The sequence below is a fragment of the Orbicella faveolata genome, unplaced genomic scaffold (assembly GCF_042242905.1).
Source record: "Orbicella faveolata isolate gen_17 unplaced genomic scaffold, um_ofav_v1 contig_24, whole genome shotgun sequence".
Taxonomy (NCBI): domain Eukaryota; kingdom Metazoa; phylum Cnidaria; class Anthozoa; order Scleractinia; family Merulinidae; genus Orbicella; species Orbicella faveolata.
Window position 1 is genome coordinate 23,853,777 of NW_028301552.1, and position 17,452 is coordinate 23,871,228.

At 35.4% G+C, this 17,452-nt stretch overlaps 1 protein-coding gene across 4 annotated transcripts in view; it reads left to right on the plus strand.

Annotated features, from left to right (window-relative positions):
* The window catches only part of LOC110059314 (nuclear pore complex protein Nup133-like), a 93,835-nt gene that overhangs the window by 28,531 nt on the left and 47,852 nt on the right, over positions 1 to 17,452 (plus strand). For all 4 annotated transcript variants that reach the window (XM_089292092.1, XM_089292093.1, XM_089292095.1 and 1 more), the window contains 5 exons: positions 1,513 to 1,612; positions 4,929 to 4,997; positions 7,185 to 7,263; positions 8,490 to 8,526; positions 15,305 to 15,406. In XM_089292092.1, the coding sequence (XP_089148218.1) occupies positions 1,513 to 1,612; positions 4,929 to 4,997; positions 7,185 to 7,263; positions 8,490 to 8,526; positions 15,305 to 15,406 (387 nt within the window). The remainder of the gene's footprint in view (positions 1 to 1,512; positions 1,613 to 4,928; positions 4,998 to 7,184; positions 7,264 to 8,489; positions 8,527 to 15,304; positions 15,407 to 17,452) is intronic.

Below are 17,452 nucleotides of genomic sequence, written 5' to 3' on the forward strand. Positions count from 1 at the left end.
AACCTAGTTTGTGGTGTTTCACTTATACCTACTGTACTCTGTTTCCAAGTGAACTGACACTCAGGTTTTGTGTGTATTTGAAATTCTGTAATCTTGTTGCTTTTATTGGTTCTGTTTTCCTCTCGCATGCACAAATTTTTATTTGGTATGTAACAATAACTTTATTAATGTATTGTTAAAAGTTGTTTGAACCTAATTCAAGTAACATTTTATGTCTGACATGCAAATTTAACTGGATAATTTTGCATGATAAAATTGCACTTAACACAGATGGTGTTTAATTGCTTATTAACATGTTCTTCAGAGCCTTTTGATTTGCTTAAAAAAGTTAAGTGGAACTGTTTGCTTCACTCAGAAAAAGGTTGTCAGATTCACATTGTGACACATGACACATCATGTCCATTTTCAAATTTAAACCCATTAATATTAGTTTAATTGAGGTCAATCATTTTCTTGCAAACTCTTTAACCGTGGTATGTTGTTGAAGACAACTATACTGTTGTTTAAAACCTGGAAAACATATCACATAGAAGCTTCTCTTTTGTTTGTTCTCGTTTCTTACTGTCCAGTTGTACATTTATTTTGATTTATGCTCTATAAGACTTCTTGTACATGTATTGACTGTCGGGATTTCATCTGCCAACATAAACCATAAAAATTGTCTTTGTTTCTAAAAGTCAGTTGAAATGTTATGGCAAGTAAGCCAAGCTCAAGGACTTCAACTTACACTAGCTACTCTGAAATGGAAACTCTACTTCCTTGCACAGGTCATGTAGGTTATGGAAAATGTAGAAGATTGATTTTATGGCTCTCATGCCTGGGTAATGAGATATAATTTTGTATTTTGTGGTCTGGTGCTTTGTGGTGTCATGCATGGCTACAATGAGCGACAAAAGTGTTGAGACCCAAATAAAATAGAATAAGAGGTTAAATATCAAAAAGTGTCATTTTCTAAAAGTGTCTCAAGTACTTTTGTTGCCCAGTGTAGATGAAAAAAGTATAGCAGTTGCCATAGGTGTGAAAAGAACTTTGTGTAAAAGAGGCTTGGGGTGAATTTTGAGCAGCCAATATAATTATGCATAAGTACAGGTAATCGTATGAATGCGAGTGCAATAGGTAAGGATCACATTACCAGTGGTATTTTAAAATTCTCTCAAAATTTCATGAACCTTTAGGCAAGTGCAATTTGAAAGAATTTTCAAATATTGCAAGTACTGTAAATCCTTTTAATCCCTTTGAGCCTTCATATGATTACCTATTTATTATTTGACTGGGAAAATTGCGGACTAGCACGTGTTAATTTCAACTGAAGTGCAAATTAAAAATTAACGATAAATTGGCATGCTCTCACAATTACGATGAAGTAATTTTCTTGATGATGTAGTAAGGCCTAAGTATTAAAAAGCACACCAATTATTTAAGGAAGGATGGTGTTGTTTCGTAGATTCAGATGCAGTACATTGTTGGAGATCATTACATGTATGTACTTGAATCTCTATTTTTGTTTTACAGGAGTCCAATGAGGAAGAGTTGCTGGATTTCAAATTGCTGTATATGCAACAAAGTTCATCAGCTTTTGTTTATAATTCCAACTCAGTTATCTGTGTTTCAGGTATTTGTCATTTAAAGGCTGGTTTCCACTAGTGCATAAGCATGAGCTGACATACATGTATAGAGATGCAGTAAGATGTTGATAATTAGTGCCTTTTGTTAGGAAGTTTCCTAACAAATGTGCTAATTATCAACATCTTACTGCGTTTCTGTATGTCAGCTAATGTTTATGTGCTCTTTGAGTCTCTGAGTTGTTTGTCTTAAGAGTCCCTGTCCATAAAAATGGGAAATAACTCGGCAAGGGTCGAAAAGTCGATTTCACTTATATTTTCATGGTAGATAGGCTAGGGCATGACAAAAACTACTGGATAGTTTTTTTTGGCAAAATATCCTTTTATTTCAAAGAAATATGCAAATTACCAAATTCCGTTAAAATCATCATTTGATGCACCATTTTATTAAACAAGTTTGAGAGCCTCGCATGCAAAACCACATCATTCTTCTGTCTTTAAAACACTCAAATATTTTTGTGCAATGCTTAAATGTGTACTGGGTTGATTTTAGGGAATGTTGCGTTGTCTTTTTGGGTGCAAAATAATTAAATTTCGAAGACATGTATTTCATTCACTTAAAAGTACTTCGTGAATATAATTAATTTTCACCATGTGCAAAACCTTCAAATATATTAAGCTTCTGGTGGTTGAATCGCAGAAGGATGGTCTACAGATTCCTGTAAAAATTTCTTTAGGCAAATGATTGTGAGCGACGCGAGAGCTTTTCAAAGTACGTTAAAAATGCAAATATTTGACCATCAGTCGTCAAATTTCAAGTTACGGGTTAGGCGTATATTTTAGCATGCACCACATGACTTGACCTATAATAAGTTGAAATAGACACAGCTGATTATTTCAAAATTTTCTAACCTTGTTTGCTGTAAAAGGCAGGTCCATAGACGATTTGACGTGTTTCTCTCACCATTCGTTGCACATAAAGCAGAAGTTTGCTTTTGTTTACGTCACGTCCGATGTACATCGCCAACTGTCAACTTATTTAATGGTCGAATACCATGAATCTGTGACCCTCTTTCGACACATATGATCACCACCGCATCTTAGTCAAAACCGGCTGAGTCATTTGTGGATAGTTGCTTATTTTGCACTACACCAAAATATTACGTTTGATCTATTACTGCTTGAATCCTTGCTTGCAGCGGTTCCTTGCTTGTTCGTCACGCAATGTTGTCATCTCATTTTAGAGGGTAGGGGTAGGACAATTTCTATCCTAATACGTAAGGCTCAGTAAGGCTTGGAACCACTGGAAGCACACAATCGTGTTGAGTAGGAAGAGACTAAATTAATAAATGAAAAGAATGAATAGTTTACCATTGCCCCTGTTGTTATCTTTTACTTGACCACCGCTACCTACATGCCCGGCGTAATACTGTTACGCTAAACTCATACCTAGGTCTTTTCGCGCTGTGCAATTATTTTTGGTTTACATGTAATACAGTGGGCTACCCTCGGGGAAATGGGTGGTGACCGCTTAATGGGGCTAGCCGCTTAAATAGAGGTTGGTGTACCTTGAATATTTAATTTTTCACTATCGGGTTATAAATTTCTTAGTGAACATGGAGTCAATTAAAGGCAATGATGATAGACGTATGTTTGAATTATCACTCGTCATACACCTTCAATTTCAGACTCTTACCTGCCATCGCCCTTTCCAAAACAAAGTTTTTAACTTTTGGATGGCCGCTTAATAGGGGTAAAGACAATAATGAAACCCTTATTGGAACGACCAAATGGTGGCCGCGGAGGTAGCCGGTCAATAGGTGTTTTATTTACAATATTTTACTGACAATAATTTTGGACTGTATTGACAACAGTCCTCTATTTTCTGTTACAAACATACCAATGCCTCACCACTAAGCAAACAAAATACGCCAAATAAAATGCCATGGCCAGGGCTATTTACTCAGGTAATTACTAATTAAATTTAGTCTGTTTTTCTCGCGAATTAGACACGTTGTGATTTCCTATTTTTATTTCAGCTTGTTCTTGCTTCATTCATCTATAATTTGTTTGTGGTGATTTTTTTTTTAATTTTAGTGAGTACAGGCACTAGCTTTAGTAGCTGTTGTCTGAAACATCAGACTGTACAACAAACGTGATTTGGACCGAGGCCACGTACACTATAGAATCAGTGACGATTATATAAATATACACCTATTATTATATATATGAACAAACAGATGAACAAAGATTAAATTGTTTCACTAATCCTGAGAGTGCTCTGTACAAAATAGATCAAAATGTGCAGCATATGCTGTGACAGCATTGTGTGACGAACAAATAACAGCTGTAAGATTGTGCTACGCCGACACGCTTTTCAGCGATGGTCAGCAATCGATCAAAGGTAATATTTTGGCGCAGTGCAAAGCAAGCAACTATCTACAAATGACTCGGCCATTTTTGACTTAGATGCAGTGATGTTCATATGCACAGAAAGAGGGTCACAGGTTCATGGTATTTGACCAATAATAGGTTGACAGTTGGCGATGTACATCAGACATTATGTAAACAAAAGCAAACTTCTGCTTTATGTGCAACGAATGGGGAGAGAAACACGTCAAATCGCCTATGGACCTGCCTTTTACAGCAAACGAGGTTAGAAAATTTCGAAATAATCAGCTCTGTGTCTATTTCAACTTATTATAGGTCAAGTCATGTGGCGCATACTAAAATATACGCCTAACCCGTAACTTGAAATTTGACGACTGATGGTCAAATATTTGCATTTTTAACGTACTTTGAAAAGCTCTCACGTCGCTCACAATCATTTGCCTAAAGAAATTTTTACAGGAATCTGTAGACCATCCTTCTGCGATTCAACCACCAGAAGCTTAATCCATTTGAAGGTTTCGCACATGGTGAAAATTAATTATATTCACGAAGTACTTTTAAGTGAATGAAATACATGTCTTCGAAATTTAATTATTTTGCACCCAAAAAGACAATGCAACATTCCCTAAAATCAACCCAGTACACATTTAAGCATTGCACAAAAATATTTGAGTATTTTAAAGACAGAAGAATGATGTGGTGTTGCATGCGAGGCTCTCAAACTTGTTTAATAAAATGGTGCGTCAAATGACGATTTTAACGGAATTTGGTAATTTGCATATTTCTTTGAAATAAAAGGATATTTTACCAAAAAAACTATCCAGTAGTTTTTGTCATGCCCTAGCCTATCTACCATAAGAATATGAGCGAAATAGAATTTTCAACCCTTGCCACAAAATTAAGCATTTGTCTGATTTTTACAGGCAGGCACTCTTAATTTGTTACATTGTACCTGATTTTTACTTTCTTTCGTAGTCTCCAGAACTGAGGAATCATTGAACAAAATTGATCTCCAGTATCCTTCAGACAGCATTTTGGGTTCAGGTAGGGACAACTTCATAGGGCAGACCCCTCCATCAGCTGGAAAAATCTGTGTCATAAGAGTGACTTCCGGTAACTACTACGGATAGGTGTGCAAAATGCAAAAATCGAATTCCCTCAAACTTTTTCACAAGAAAGCCCTCTGGAAACTATTTAAGAAAATACAACTTTGAGTTCGTTTGAATTTATATTTTTCAAGTGAAACAATTTTTTAATTTTCACCCTTGGAGAAGCCCTTGAACCACTGAAAAATGTGCTTCGTATTTGCGACTCGTGTAAGAAATCTAAAACAAATATCAAATCTATTTCGATATTACACAATTCAATGACCCTTCCTTTACAAAGTACTGTTATTAGAATTGGAAAAGATTCAAACCTGATTTTTTTTTAAAAATTCAAATTTACCCTCCTAAACAGCATTATCAGAAAGCTCGATTTTGGCAAATTTCAACGGCAAAACTCCCTACCTGGTACATGGATTCCACTATAAAGATGGTGTTCTATAGAAAGAGTAAGGCTTCCTCTATCGATCTGTGAAATAAAATTTTGGGGCAACTTAAACTGTGAATTTAGACGACCGAAAATATTTACGGTACTTGCTTGAAGTTTATGACCTTTGAACTTACTGTTGTCTTCATGAATACAAGAGATAACCTAAACAACAGTTGAAATTTTAGCCTGAATGCGACCCTTTCCCCCATTTAAATGATTTGTAGTTATTCTTTATCTTCTGTGGGCAATTTTATCGAAAGTAATATTTTTTTACACTGAAAAGGAGTTCTAACTTGTTTATGAGTATGTGCGTATTTGTTTACTGAAGCGGAAATTTGTGGTTATATTAAATTTATTCCATCTAAGTTCTATTTCGTGTGCTGCAAGACGTTTCGTGTTCTCATTAAAACAAAATGGTATTGCCAAGTAGAAGGTTTTCTTCTCAGATTTTAAAACAACACATAGTTTTAGTTGCCCCAAAATTTTATTTCACAGAACGATAGAGGAAGCCTTACTCTTTCTATAGAATACCATCTTTACAGCGGAATCCATGTACCAGGTCGGGAGTTTTGCCGTTGAAATTTGCGAAAATCGAGCTTTCTGATAATGCTGTTTAGCAGGGTAAATTTGAAAATTTTTTAAAAATTCAGGTTTGAATCTTTTCCAATTCTAATAACTGTACTTTGTAAAGGAAGGGTCATTGAATTGTGTAATATCGAAATAGATTTGATAATTGTTTTAGTTTTCTTACACGAGTCGCAAATACGAAGCACATTTTTCAGTGGTTCGAGGGCTTCTCCAAGGGTGAAAATTAAAAAATCGCTTTACTTGAAAAATATAAATCCAAACGAACTCAAAGTTGTATTTTCTTAAATAGTTTCCAGAGGGCTTTCTTGTGAAAAAGTTTGAGGGAATTCGATTTTTGCATTTTGCACACCTATCCGTAGTATTTACAGGAAGTCACTCATAATTATCTAAGAAACAGCCTGAATCAGTTTTTGCATATGTTGCCCCTCCACACCCATGCAATATGGATAACACATTTTGAACAAATGAAAGCATTTTGCCATTTTTCATCATTAAAAGGAGGAAAGGGGGTGTTGGCAAATAGGTGTATTTAGAAGCTGATTGTAATTTCAATCACATGTTTGTGTTCCAATCAAAGTTGATGGGGATTGTAAGTTTCACTGTTAGTACATGCTGTTATTTGGTTTGACAAAGTATATAGGCAGACAGCCAAATGTATCGTACATTTCCATGATACTTTATTTAAATTAATAGTAGAATCATTCTACATTCTTGCTTTAATACATTACAATACATCAAACTTTACATTGCTTAATTTACAGCAGAGTACACACATGAATTGCAAGTTCTATGACTACAGTTTACAGTTACTGTAACTTATAGTATTATATCAGTTAATATTGCATAAACTTTTGACTACTTTACGTGCTTACACTTAAGTACTTGAACAAACTACCACATGACTGTTTCGTGTCACAGTGAGACAATGCTTGTTTTACAATTATATATTTGTATCTTTTGCCTTGTTGTTGCATCATCCTCTTCCTTAAAATCATTGCTTGTTAGCTTCTGTCTAGAACTTTTATAATATGTTTAGTTAAAACAATATCCATGTACAGCTTTACTCCTTCAATTATAACTCATTATAATCATTACTGTGTTTCTTTGCAGGTTTCTATCAAGACAAACCTCTTTTTTTTTCTTCCAAGTATGGTGTCATCACTATAACATTAACAGGGCCTGTGGTTAGGTGGGTAGCAAATGTAAATATGTTTACTGGCCTCAAATTATACATGACACCTACCAGGTATAATCTGCATTGTTCCTTAGTCTGAATCATGCATTATTACTGTTAGTTATTAACTGCATCCTGTGTGATATTTCATAAGTTTGGTCGAGAGCATACAACTTCTTAGTTTACTCGCCGTCTTCCTCATCTTTACTGTCAGTATGATGCTCAGAAATTTAATTTCCTTCCACTACACTTGGCTACTCCATGGTAAGAATTGCCCGTCTTGATGATGCTTTCTTGGCAATTTTTGAACTGGAAGCAAGCCCAGTAGGAGATCAATCTCTGCAGCAAAAAAGATCAGAAAAGGAAAGGTGGAAAAAAATAAAAAACCCGAAAAGCCTAGAGACGTAGGTCACTTTCTCGTACAAAACCAAAATTTTGATTTATGTGCATGCTCAGGCAAAAATGTCATAAAATTCGATGCTAGTCAAAAGAAAGGTATGCTGTCATGCTGCAAATGCCTTTTTCAATATCTTTGTTTTTTATGCATGGCTTGCAAGTACAACATCTCTTCATTACTTGTCATTCGCATCTGGTATCAGAGATATGTTCAGTCAATTTCTGGGGGTACAGACACTAAAATCTAGAAAATGAATGAGCAAACCATAATCTCCTTTTTTACCAATTTTATGTCTTTGTCCTGCTGACTCCAGAGCTCAACTCTCAACTCTCTGGTCCCTAAGTTTTCAGATTTGGTTGCCAGCACAAGTATTTTAGTCACCAAAAATTTTTGGTCCTAAGATCAATTTTTTGATTTAAGTGACCCCGACTTTCCCATGCTAATTGTGTTTTAGTTGATTTCAAATGCCACCATACACTGCAAATATTTTAAGCATATTTGTGTTGCTTAGAGTGAAAACATTTTTGTCAAAAATATACACAATGCAATGAAATTTATTGAATTTCATTAGTAGTTACTTTTGCACAATATAGTACAGTCAAACCTCTTTATCATGGACACTGAAAGGCCAATGTGTCTGTATTATGGAGAGAACGGTTGTACAAGAACTGATTTTCTCTTTTGAACTGTGTATAATTTAGAGATGTCTGCATTATGAAGGTGTCAGTAAAGAGTGGTTCAACTGTGCTATTGTCTCTGTTCCACATAGTTTATGTAAAAGGAATTTGTTGTTACTAATTAATTTTTACTAATTTTCTTAATTTTTCATATCTTAATGTCATAGTGAAGAGATGGATGTTCCTCAGATGGAGTCATCAGAGGTTAGAGTTTTGTTTAGTATTTTCAGTTTTTTGCTTGTCAGTCTCTATGATCAAGCCATGTATGTTTTCTATGCAATCTTTATTGTCAGGTATTTGCCATTTTGAGTTATGAGAAAGTTACAAATGCCCCATGTGGGCTCGTCTTGGGTATGAAAAATTTCACACAGTAGGGCTTAGATGTACATGTATGGGTTACTGACCAAGCTTGTTCGGTCAAGATGGCTGGATATTGGCTGAGTTCCGTTTTTACATGTTTATGGACCAAGACTCCGTCTCTAGGATTTATTATTTGAAAAAAAAACACTGTTTTCTTGCAGGACACGGGGTAATCCCAAGCAGGTAAGATAGCGCCATCTTGCCCGCTCGGGTAGCCAATCACAGTGCAGGATTTGGTTCATCTTGTCCACTCACAGAGCTACACATATAATGAAAGAGTGTAAATGTTCCCTCATAGGAGAATATTAATGAATACCTAGTAATAATAGCGGAGTTCCTGATTGCAATAATTACAGTAACCATAAAGGGAAAAAAGGATTTGTTTTTCTTGGATCAGAAACTTAAAAAATGATCAATTGTGAGCATGTAATAGTTCAGCGTGTGGTTTTGTTATTTTTTCCAGTTAAATTTTAACAAACTACTGTATACCCAATAAGCGTAACCAAGATTGTGGAAATTACGTTCACAATATACATGTATCTGGGACTTTCCAAGAGACAATTGTGCAAGGAATATGTCGGAAGAAAAGTCAAAAACATGCCACGGGTTAATATGCCAAAATTTGCCTTTGCATGTACTCCCTCCTTCACCCCCAGAGTAATAACCTGACTTGAGCCTGCAATCCAATTTAAGAGCAAATGCACAGAAATATTGAGCAAAGCATGGCCACGGTCAGAATTTAACTAACCTTTGTTTGGAGTTTATAGAGAAGTATTTAGGAGTTTTCAAAGGTTTTGGGGTTCATTTTTCTAAATATGGCTTTCTTTCAGGAATATTTGGGAAAATGGATTTCTCGCTCTTTTTGGCCGAAAAATGGCCGAATAAATTAGCAAAAAATAACATTGCAATAACATCCTTGCATTAATAGGTAAGACTATATCTTCGGGAATTAGATACTAATATTAAAGAAGTTTTTGGCACTCTGTATTTGTCTGTTTTTTGGTTGCAGAGGATAACTGTCGTTGCAAAAAACAATCCTTTGATGAAGATTTGAAATTAGCTGTTGTAAAAGTTTTAGACTATAATTACAAAAATACTTTTCGTTATGTGGCAGGACTCGAATCGAGGTCATTTTATGGCTATAAAGTGTCGAAGTGCTCTTGTTGCATGAAATATAGAAATTTGCTTGGGTTTTTTAGCGGGTGCTTTGAAAAACACCACCCAAATCTGAGAATTTTCTCTGAAATTCCAACCACTTTGCATATTGTCACGGTGATGAAACACTGACATGTGAGCAATAAGCGGTTTAATACACTGTTGCTTTAAAAAATCTGCTTCCAATAGCAAAGTATTGAATTGAGGTTTTCAATTAGGTTAATCTGATGCTACAATGGATGTGGTTATAGAGGAGTATATTATATAAAATAAGACAAATGTTCATCACTGAGACTCTGCAAAGGTCACCAGGTCATCATATACTTTATCACTGTACAGAATATTTCATGAGCCATAATAAATTATCCCTTGAACCTGAAATGAATGCTTTTCTATGAAACCATTGATTTATTAAGTTTTTGAATATACCCATAGACCTCTCAGAAATAACTATAGGCCAGTATCACAACCTTTTAATTATGTTTGTTTCTTATCATTGTTGGCGGCCATTGCAGATATCTCTTACTGCCGAGGTCAGTAGAAATGGTTCCTTTGCTTAGCTGTAAACGAGATATTTCAAGAAACAGGCCTACCTGAGTCAAATTGAAAATTTTTTGAAAAAGTGTATCTGCTGTTCACCATAAAATACTTCCTCGCTTTGTAATGTGATAATTGTATCATGAAGAATTTTTTGAGTTAGCTATTTAAAGCATAATGATGGTCTGGTCGCTCTGGGACTGCAAAATACAAATAACATTGATTACGATAAACTGCCATTGACAAGCTCCACCCCCCTTTGCCATTAGAAAAAGCTCCTGGGTGAAGGCCCATTGTAATATAAAGGAAATGATGTTCCAGTTATATTAAAACTCTTCCCTCCCAATTTAATGACATTAACCAAGAGATTATGATCCTGTATTAACTTACTTCCACACATTGTAATAGCTGCCACTGAAATAGCCATCACGCATCGAATAAGTAGAGTATACAAAAACCCAACAAGATGCATTTTTTTTATCTGAGTTTCTTGAGTGGCCACAACCTGTAAGGATAGATGAAATAGATTTGTTGTAGTACTAGAATGCATTTCCTGATCTTGAAAATTTTACTTCCATCGGTGTGCAGTGCAGCCGTTTCAAAAGGAGCATCACAGACTGACATTACCATGACTCTAAGTCATGACCCTTGACCAAATGAACTGAATTATACTTTCCTTAAGAAGATCTGGGCCACAGCATAAAATGGAGAGTAGCTGGACAGCATGTAAAAGTAAGTCATCCTTTTTAAGCTGCGAAGCAAAGTTTAGGGCAATAATTTCATTCAAAACCTGCATGTTTGCACTTTATAGGTGTAAGTGTCTGGAATATACTAATTAGTTCAAATTTTAGTGAAACTACTCAATTTTCCAAGGCGTTTTTTAAAGCACTCGCTTAAAAACCTAGACCAATTTTTATATGAGGTGTAAGGAGAACATTTAGACTCGTTATAACCAAAAAACAAGCCTGATTGAAAAATGGCCACATATCAAATAGTAGGTTGGTAATTATGAGGTGAAACTCGATTTGCTGAGACTGTGGTGAAACCTTATCAAAGAATGTGTTCTCGTAGCAAGAAACATCATCTAGAACCAAAAGGTTGGCATAAATAAGGTGTAAAATACTCCTCCTTTTATGTTGGCTTCTTTCTTCCTGGTGATATAGACTTTACTACTTATGCAAAGACCTTAATACGAATGCCAATTTAGGCTAATTATTCTGCTATTTTTTGCCAGCGAGAGTGTAAAAATCGATTTTCTCAAATAATTCGAAAATCCGGCCATATTTTGATGAAGAAACCCTGAAAACTTTGAAAACTCGTTAATACCTCATTACAAATTGAAAATGAAGATTGGTTTCATTTTTGACCTTGGCCACAAGTTTTACATTTTGTTAGATTTTTCTGTGCATTTGCTCTTAACTAGTTTCTAGTCAGCGGTCAAAACATGTGAAAAAAACATGGGGCCTTGATGAGCTCCAAACTTGAGCCTGCAATATGGTCACATGATACTGGTCAGCAGATACCTTGTTTTGACAGCTGTCAATTAACCATAACATGGATGGCCAATATCAAAGATGTACCTATGGTAATGGTGTTACTCCCTAATTTTTCAAGGTATTGGACTTGGCATACGGACATACAGACAGTCACATGACAACCAAAATTTTTGTGATTGATAAGTTACCAAATTTTCTAGGGTATGGGGCTTCGCTATAAAAGTGCTTGTAAGCATTCCAGTAGAACTATGAAAATTAAAAAGAGGTGGCAAATTGTACTGAGAAAATCTTGGGTGTTCCCTTATCTCATTTTTAGTGCAGAGTGCACTATTGGGATGGTTTTCGGGGCTGCTTCCTGCTAAGGTACTAAGGCGCTATGGTGCTAAAGTGTAAACTTTAATGTTTGTTTAATTAATTAATTTCAATTAATTAATTAGTCTAGAGGCAAGGAAGTGGTGGGGGTGGGGTGGGAAAGGTACATGTGTATTTTAGGTAAAACATGTTCCATCACCATCAGTTGGATATGAACATCGCAAAGCTATATATTTGTTTCAGGTAACCCTTAGCTCTCCTTGTGGTACCATTCTCTTTAGAATAAGACTAATTTGCTCTAAACGCATGCATAGATTAGTTAGCGTTCATGGCTTCTATATTACATAGAGGATACATTGCATACGGAATCACACAAATGTTGAGTGGTTTTCCTTGTGGTAGAACTCAACATGTAAGACACATGTGTTCTAGCATCGTTAGTGTTAAACACTCTGTTTCCATGGGGTATTTTACATGTCATGTCATGTGTCCAAGGACAGCAGTTATTTTTCAGGTAGTGCCAATTGTCCCTTTTTATTGCAAAAGTGAAACGTTACTGTGGCTGCGTAGCTTTTAGAATTACACACTGGTCGGTTCAACAAATGTCATCTGCTCTTTTCAATCTACAATAATGTGTTTGTCAGGGTTCAAATGTATTGCTTCTCCTTAGCAGCTTGTTTATTTCTTGCCTTAATTGTGTCTGTAAGAGAGACCAAAAAGTTCCCAAGTTAGCAGGAAACCAGGAAAGTGCTCAAATATTACTGCAGACTCCATGGCACCTAATGAAAGCGCAAATTGATTTAATCAGTCTTTGAGTCGGCCAAGTAGCGCTGTTTATCTTCAATACCTTCCGTTGAAACACTTCTCAGCCATCAATATTGTTGTGTGTTAATTTTGAATTGTTTTATTGTTAACAACAAAGGTGGCAACAGGAAAAGAAAGTGGTATTTTGTGACTATCTGATAATTAAATTAGTTCTTGTTCATCGGTGATAGGAAAATTTGCATTTTTAGTAAGACAACATCATTTCTGTTCCGTTTCTTCATTACTACATCAGATATTTAACTGTCTTTTATTTATCTCCAAAAAACAAGCATGCCTACTGTGTGTTTTGGAGAAAACAAGGGTTTCATATTAAATGCCTGTGCAAAAGTATCAAGTTACAAAGTTGGCATGAAGAGCCAAATGGTCACGTTTGCTGCTTCAACGTATTATTGAATTTAAAACACCAGTAGTAATTTGCACATATTTTTGGACCTTGAATGAAAATACTACCTTGAAACATACACAGTGCTAAGGGGAAAAGCTCTAGCAGACTACCAAGGTAGACACAAACCGGAAGTGAACCAATCAGGGGTGAGTACTTGTAGGACTACCGTGCCAGAGCCATCAATTGCGCTCTGCACTATCTGAGATTGTCTCACTAGTTCTGTTTCATTCGTGTTTACATATAAAATCATGCAAGTCTCATTTTTGGATTCTCAAGCAAAGGCCTCTACATCTCTGCAAGTCATCCCTTTGCAGTACTTAATTTCTGTTAAATATCAAAACACTGCCAAGTTAAATACAATATACATTTTACTCTCAAGTCCAATTAGATCTGTAAATTTAGCAAATTGACGTCAGTTTTTTTTGTGTCTGTCTATTGATGACTGTGGAACCACTCGCTTGCGGTTTGTGGTTCCACAGCCTCTTTGACAATGTTATGACACAATATTTATCATCAATAAGAGGACAGACACATAAAAAACTGACATCAATTTGCTTTTTACAGTGGCAAGACCCCAAAATGGTCAAATGCCGTGAATAAACAAGGGGAAAAGACGCCATGAACAAAGATAAGTGAATTTTGTTCAAAATGACGTGATCATTGTCAACAGCATTTCTCGCGTTTTGATGGGCTACTTGCAAAAGTCCATAAAATCTCATTGGCTAAAAAGTTGAAAGTTCGACAGCTGAAAGTTGAACTTGAAAGCTTACATAAATTAAAATTTTATCTGTCTGTACTCTTATTGATGATAAAAATTAGCCAGTCAGCGTGCAACAAACTAGACAGTTATTGTAAAAAATTAAATTGAGCAGAGTAAATTGTTCAGAGATCTATGTTTTCTTCTGTTGCCAACTTTTTGCAGGAGGCAGATTTTTGAAGGTGGCCACAATACTGGAAAACCTAAAGCAAATACCATATCTTTATCAACTGTTTTAAGGGTCCTTGACTAGAAATATCTAGAATAATTATTGTTTGCAAGGGTCGAAAAATTGAAATTTCTGGTGCTTTGCCTGGAGAACACTTTTGGGGAACCTTCTTCAAATATATTATTGTAACTTTCTAAACATCGAAGTGTTTTTAAGAATTAATTAAGTTGAATTATGCATACATTACAATGAAATTTGGCTAAGGTCTACTCCCTTTTATTGAAACACTTTGCAATGCTCATAAAAAGTGACCGTAGAAAGAGCATAACTGTTCTACTTTCTGGCAGTGCTTCTGATGAAAGTTCTGCAGTTGTTTCAAGGATTTCAGTGCCCTTTAAAGAATTATGCCATCTCAAGCTTTAATAAGGTCTACATCAACATCCAAAAACTGACTAGTTACAGGAGCTCAAAGTGCTCGCAAAAAAGAGAAAAAGAGACACGAAAGTGAATCAAAACATATAATTTAGCTCCTACATGTATGAAGGACTGTTATACCAAGTACTTCCTCATGAGTACCTTCCCCTGTAATAAGGTGTATTTTGCTATCAGTCTGTTAAACTAGGCTTCTTATTTATATATGACTGAGAAAAATGCATCAATGTGATTGGGAGAGAGTTGGCCAATTTATCATTAATTCTTAATTTGCACTGCAATACAACTTAATGCCTACACGTTTACAATTTTCTCAATCATAATTAATGAGTGATCGTATCAAAGCTCGAGCAACTGAGGATTTACATTGCTCGTGATATTTGAAAGTTCTTTCAAATTGCACTCGCCTTAAGGCTCTTGCAATTTTGAGAGAATTCTCAAGTATCATTCATTTTGTAAATCCTTAATTGCACTTGCATTCACATGATTACCTATATTATGCACCCTAAATGAGTGATAACTTAATGCTACCTATTTTCATTGTTTCTCCTCAGGTTAAGACTGTTGATATTCTTGCAGACACAACATTTGGAGAAGACAATGATGGTCTAAAAAATATAAAATCAGCTTTCTTGTTGTTCTGTCAAGGACATGTTGTAAGTGTTGTTTAATGTGCAGTCAGAAAATTCATACAGACATACATACCTGCATGAAATGATTAAATTCAAGGGAGTATTAAATTATTTAAAAATGTTCATGTCCTAGAAGAAAAAAATATGTGTCTTTGAAAGCTTTTGAGAGCATTGAGGCTTGCAGATCATTGCAAGGTCTCAGTTTTGCAATTCTAATAAAAATTAGTATTGGATTGTTTTCAGCAAAAATTGTGAATTAAATGTGTAAATCAAGTGTCAGTAAATAGGAAGCAAAATTTCAATTTTGTGATAGAAGATGAAAATGTGTCTGTCTTATGTTTGCCTTAACTCACTGATGCCTGTACCGGCCGTAAACGGCCGTGACACATGTTGGCCTTTGTTCCACTTCTGACTTCATCACCTTTGACCAAAATTGGTATCACTTATCAAGCCTGCAAAGCATTCAAATCATAAGCAGGTCATTTGTCAGGCCAAGGACAAGTTTTGACCTGACAAAAAGTCAGTCTGGTCGGACAAATTAAAAATAAGAGACATTGAGACATTAAGTTTTGGTATTTCATTTTACTCCCTTTGCCAAAATGCTGGTTGCAAATTCAAATGACTTAAAGTAGACTCAACAGAGTGTAAAATCAATACTGGCACCAGAAAGGAGACCTTTAGGTTAAGTCAGGTATTATTTTACCTGTTGAAAATTGACAAATTAATAAATGTTTGTATCCCTAGTTTACCTTCACTCACTTGATCACACGTGTATTCCGTATTTTCCCGAATATCAAGTTTCCCAATGTCTAAGGAAAACCACGGGAAAAACGATGAAACAGTATCCAGCATGGACAGCTTGTGAGTATAAAAACTCACAATAACATTCAGAGACTTGAAATTGGCTGAAATGAATTCTTCAACTTTTTCAGAAAGCAAGTTTCCCCGAAAATTTTCTTTGGGGTTCAACTGAATAATAGATTTGAAAATTGGGATTTGAAGTGGTCGTGACTACAAAGCATGACTAATTTGTACGTTCACACTTTTCACAAAACATGTCTGTGGTATGGAAACCACAGACGTAAAAAAAACTGACGAGATGTAAAGCGGATTTTTGATCATACGGACTTGTGAAACATTTGGTTACGTTTTAGTTGTTTTAAAGTTTTGAAAGCAATTGCATTCAGATAAAGTTGATAAATGAAACGCAAGAATTTTGCCGTGTATTCAATTTACATAATATTTTTCTTGGGCAAAATTACAACTGAAAATTAAATCCATAACACTTGCAGATAACAAACAACAACATAAGACCTCAAATTTTAGAAGTTTTTCAGAAGAACATTATTCAGACTACATGGGGCTTCACAATCTTTCACGACGCCACCGCGAGTGTGAAATAATACGTAGCCAGAATAGTTGCACTGATGTGGTGTGTTTTACAATTCGACATGACATTTGAGACGTTGCATTGCACGTGATAAAATTATATCTCAGAAATGGAATAAAAATGAAACTGATAACAAAGCTTGTCTGCGTAGTATTGTGTGGCAGTTAGTAAAATAACTTGTTCCATATTCAGCCACAAGTTTCCAGTTAAATCATTTTTCATCGTAGCAGAAATGCCCAGTCAGATGTGTGACCAGGCTAAGCTTTTACCTGTCAAAACCTCAAATTTACTGGACAATAGTCCAATGACCGACTGTTATTTGCAGGCTGAAAATGTCCAGAAAAGCAGTTTTGCCAAAAAGCTCCAGGTGTCAATGGGTTAAACATGTCTTTTTGTGGACCATGCATTCCAAAATTTTATGTTCATAGTGGAAGTGAGTTTGTGAATTATGTTTATGAGCAAATGCCACTATGTGTTTCTGGCTGGATTTGTGACTGGGAATTTGTATCAAATGCTCATTTACCTATCATGAAATCCAGAGAATTTTCTAGTAAATATATTTTCATATTTATTTTTCTGACCACAAACATTTCCCTTGTGCCATCTCGAGTTGAATGCCTTATAGGCGAATTTTAGTTGAGTATGGGGGTCATGTAACTCAGAGAATTGAGCTGATTGAT